Here is a 4,809-nt window from a genome sequence, read left to right as displayed (position 1 = left end):
CGCTCACATGACTTCTCCTACCATTGTTATGCTAACAACACCCAGCAGGTTTTGTCATTTCCCCCCGGTGACACTCAAGTGGAGGCACGCATCGCTGCATGCTTGGCTGACATCTCGAAGTGGATGACGACACACCATCTGAAGCTCAACCTGGACAAAACCGAGCTACTGTTGCTCCTGGGGAAGGGTTGCCCGCACCGGGACCTGTCCATCACCATTGAGGATACCGTGGTGATACCAACTCGGACTGCAAGGAATCTGGGTGTGACCCTGAACGACTAACTGTCGTTCTCAGCAAAGGATTCGCCCCTTCCTCACTGAGGCGACGGCGCAGGTGCTCATCCAGGCTCTTGTTATCTCCCGCCTGGACTACTGCAACTCACTACTTGCCGGAGCCCCGGCGTCGGCCATCAGACCTCTGGAGCTTGTCCAGAAAGCTGCAGCTCGTCTGGTGTTCAATCGCCCCAAGTTCTCCCACACAACTTCCCTTCTTTGTTCTACACTGGCTACCTGTAAGAGCTCGCATCCAGTTTAATACTCTGGTGCTAGCCTACAGGGCAGTGAAAGGAACAGCGCCTTCCTATCTCCAGGCCATGGTCAAGCCCTACCCCCCCCCGAACGACCTCTTCGCTCTGCTGCCTCGGGGCGATCGGTTGCCCCGTCGCTCAGAGGTCCCTACGGCCGATCGACCCGGTCACGGCTGTTTTCTGTCCTGGCCCCACAGTGGTGGAATGAACTCCCCACTGACGTCAGGACAGCAGAGTCGCTGCCCATCTTTCATCAGGCTGAAGACTCACCTCTTCAAGAAGCACTACCCTGAGCCTTCCACTTAGCACTTATTGTATCCGTATTAGTTTGTTGCACTTATTGTATTCGTATTAGAGAGGGGTCGGCTACAATCTTTCTTGTTCGCTTCAGGGTCCTTGAAGTGAACAAGTCCTGGAGGGACGGCAGATTGCAGCCAATCACCCTCTCAGCAGAGCGAATGATGCGCTGCAGCCTGCCCTTGTTCTTGGCTGTGGCTGCAGTGTACCAGACTGTGATGGAGGAGCAGAGGATGGACTCAACGATGGCTGTGTAGAAGTGCACCATCATTGTCTTTGGCAGGTTGAATTTCTTCAGCTGCCTCAGGAAGTACATCCTCTGCTGAGCCTTCTTAGTGATGGAGCTGATGTTCAGCTCCCACTTGAGGTCCTGGATTATGATGGAGCCCAGGAAGCGGAAGGACTCCACAGCGTCGACGGGGGAGTCACACAGAGTGATGGGGGCTGGTGGGGCTGCATTCTTCCTGAAATCCACAACCATCTCTACTGTCTTTAGAGCGTTGAGCTCCAAGTTGTTCAGACAGCACCAGGTCACCAGATGGTCAGTCCTGTAGGTGGACTCATCCCCACCAGAGATGAGTCCAATGAGGGTGGTGTCATCCGCAAACTTCAGGAGCTTGACGGACTGGTGACTGGAGGTGCAGCTGTTGGTGTACAGGGAGAAGAGCAGAGGGGAGAGAACACAGCCTTGGGGGGAACCGGTGCTGATGGTCCTGGAGGCTGAGACGTGATTTCCCAGCTTCACGTGCTGCTTCCTGTCAGACAGGAAGTCTGTGATCCACTTGCAGGTGGAGTCGGGCACGTGCAGCTGGGAGAGCTACACACCGAGGCAGCCGTCCGCAGCGCCATCTTAGTTGAGCAAGAAGGATTGTAGCAGACCCCTCTCACCCTGGACATAAACTGTTCGTGCCCCTTCCATCTGGCAGGAGGCTGAGGTCCATCAGGACCAAGACCTCACGACACATGAACAGTTTCTTCCCATCGTCAGTCGGGCTTATTAACAAAGCCTGGGACCCCCACTGACATCCCCAGGACAATTTCCTACTGGTCACTCCCCTGCACATCCCTGTTTCTTTATGTAAACACACTCGACACTTTTAACATTTGACTTGTTTACAGTCCTGTTATCTCTTTGTTGTGCACTTTATTTTATATTCTATTGTAAATTTTAATATGTTTCTATTTCTTGCATTGTGTTGATTGTTGTTGATTATTTAATGTCATTGTTTAATTTGATTATTTATTGTTAAATGTTGTGCTCCACCCGCCATGACAAATTCCTTGTAGGTGCAAACTTCCTTGGCAATAAACGGTTCTGATTCTGATTAGTTTGTTTCTGTACATCTGCTCTGGTTTATGCTCTTAGATGCTTGTTTAAAGGAGATGCACTTATGACTTCTGGTGACTAGTAGTTCTCTTGAATACCGATGTTGAATACACTTATTGTAAGTCTCGTTGGATAAAAGCGTCTGCTAAATGACTGTAATGTAATGTTTGCCGTTCCCTGCTGATCACAACAGCCTGAGCCCAGTCCTGCTTTCCCTTTCTGGGTTCTCCAACGGTTCGTCAGAACTTCCTTGAGGTGAACGGAAAGTCCTTCTCCACACTCTCCCCAAACTCCTCCCACACCTAGGTTTTTGCTTTGGCAACCCCGACAGCTGCAGCCCTTGTGGACAACTGGTTGGTACCCGTCTGCATTTTCTAAAGACCCCTGAGCCAGCCAAGCCCGAAAGGCCTCCTTCTTCAGCTTGACGACCTCCTTCACCACTGGTGTCCATCAGCAGGTTCATAAGTTGCCTTAGACGGGCACCGAAGACCTTCTCACCGCAGCTCCTAGCAGTCGCTTTCACAGAGGAGGCTTTAAACATGGTCCATGTGGTGATACAAATGAGGGAAAACAGGGAGGGATGTCTAAGCTCTAGAACTTTAGGATCTCGTTGAGTTTTAAACCCCTCAGTGGGTCCTTATAACACATAAAGCACCTGGCTGCAGTCTCACCTGTCCAGGTCCGGCTGCGGCAGCGGCGGCTGCAGCAGCTGCATTGTGCTGCGCCTGAGCTGCGGCTTGCTGGGCCTGCTGCTGCTGCTGCAAGGCTGCACGGGCCTGCTTTCACACACAAACACAAGGCAAAGCATGCAAGCAGAGGAAGGGTTTGGGGTTTAAGCAAGACTACTGGAACCCTGGTTTATCAGCTGCAGTGAGTAAAGGATGAATGATTATAATAAGCAGCATATAAAAATAGGAAGAAGAAGAATAGTCGTTCTGACTCAGTCTCACCTGGAAGGCCTGGATCTTGAGCTGGTGCTGCTGCTGACTGAGCGAGTTGATGGGGACGTGCTGAGCGGACGTCATCTGTCCGGCAAGAGACGGAGGCACCATGCCAGGCTGCTGCTGCTGAGGGTGTGGAGGCATCTGACCCGGCTGAGGCTGAGCCTGGGCCTGGACCTGCTGCTGCTGCTGCTGAACCATGTGCTGGATGGATTGGGCCTGGGCCTGGGCTTGGGCTTGGGCCTGGGCCTGGGCTTGGGCTTGGGCTTGGGCTTGGGCTTGAGCTTGGGCCTGAGCTTGGGCCTGAGCCTGGGCTTGAGCCTGGGCTTGAGCCTGGGCTTGAGCCTGGGCTTGAGCCTGTGCTTGAGCCTGGGCTTGAGCCTGGGCTTGAGCCTGGGCTTGAGCCTGGGCGTGCTGCTGCTGGAGTTGCAGCTGCACCATCTGCTGCTGCTGCTGCTGAATCCTGGTCTGGTGCATCTGCACACAGTGTGTGAAGCAAAGGTGTCAGGTGATATAAAACTAGGACCAACTTAACAGTGAAGCTAAGATAATGTGAAGATAATCACATGTTAAGATGTCCAGCACCCATTGAGTTGTCACCGTGTAATGTTTCATACCTGGTTCTGCTGCTGCTGGTTCTGGGCCTGCTGCTGCTGGTTCTGGTGCTGTTGCTGAAGTTGCTGGTTCTGGTGGTGCTGCTGTTGCTGTTGTTGCTGCTGCTGCATCTGCTGCACCCTCAGCTGCTGCTGCACCTGGAACTGCTGCTGGATGGCGTTCTGCTGCTGCTGCTGCTGCTGCTGCTGCTGCTGCTGCATGGCATTCTGCTGCTGGGCCTGCTGGGCCTGCTGGAACTGCTGGAACTGGATGGACTGCTGCTGCTGCTGCTGCTGTTGCTGCGCCTGCACCAGCTGCTGCATCGGCATCTGTCCCGGACCCCCAACTGCAAAGGGAGCAAGAGGGAGATGAAGGACAAGACCTGGTCCACGGCTGGGGAACCAGTGTGAGGAGAGGTCTGGAGTCTCAAACCCAACGTGCCAAAGCGGAGACCGAAAGGTAAGAACAGTTTAGAGGCTTCCAGCCGACCACCACAACAAGGAAACACACTCACTGGCTTGTGGGTTTCCAGCCACCCCTGCCATGGCATGCTGGCCTATCTGCATCTGCCCCATGGCCCCCATGCCACCCACTGGAGCACCGGTGGGCCGGGGCCCCATGCCAATGACGCCGGGGCCCCCTCCGACCCCTGTCAGGTTAGTCAGGGCATTCATGGGATCTAACAGAAAGGTAGACAACAGATCATGTTACGCAGCTCCAACATGCACGGCAGAAACCAGCAGAGGACAGAACCTAGCAGAGAGAAAGAGACCCGAACCCAGACAGAAACTAAGTCCACTCACCTGGACCTCCGAGTGTCTTCTTGTCTGTCAATGAGAGAGCAGTTATGAGTAAGAACCGCAGTCTGATTCCTTTGTGACATCAATAACTCTTTATTAGTGCGTTAACCCTCTGAACCCCAACACTACACCGTTTATCACCCACAAGCTGGAATAGCTCATCTCTCCGATGGGCCTTGAACACATCTTGTGTCTCAAAAGCTTCTGTCAGAAAAATCTGCTTAAATTTGTGATATTTCATCAAAAACATTTGATTGTTCATGTTCTCATTTAAAGTCTCTCCTCTAATAAAGCGTTCACTGAGAACATTACAGCGTGAGCTC

General features: G+C 53.0%; 1 protein-coding gene across 1 annotated transcript; it reads right to left on the bottom strand.

The window, feature by feature from the left end:
- Nucleotides 1–2,275: 2,275 nt before the first annotated feature.
- Nucleotides 2,276–4,794, bottom strand: LOC116379319 (mediator of RNA polymerase II transcription subunit 15-like). The gene is made up of 4 exons (XM_031841259.1): nucleotides 4,201–4,794; nucleotides 3,926–4,032; nucleotides 3,102–3,569; nucleotides 2,276–2,927 (listed from the first exon to the last, which is right to left on the bottom strand). The coding sequence occupies exons 1-4, from the start codon at nucleotides 4,358–4,360 to the stop codon at nucleotides 2,778–2,780; spliced, it is 885 nt and encodes a 294-aa protein (XP_031697119.1). The 5' UTR covers nucleotides 4,361–4,794; the 3' UTR covers nucleotides 2,276–2,777.
- Nucleotides 4,795–4,809: the final 15 nt, after the last annotated feature.

Source organism: Anarrhichthys ocellatus, unplaced genomic scaffold (assembly GCF_004355925.1).
Source record: "Anarrhichthys ocellatus isolate YVR2014 unplaced genomic scaffold, GSC_Weel_1.0 scaffold4098, whole genome shotgun sequence".
Taxonomy (NCBI): Eukaryota; Metazoa; Chordata; class Actinopteri; order Perciformes; family Anarhichadidae; genus Anarrhichthys; species Anarrhichthys ocellatus.
Note: the sequence above shows the minus strand (reverse complement) of the source record. Positions and strands in the feature narration are given on the sequence as shown.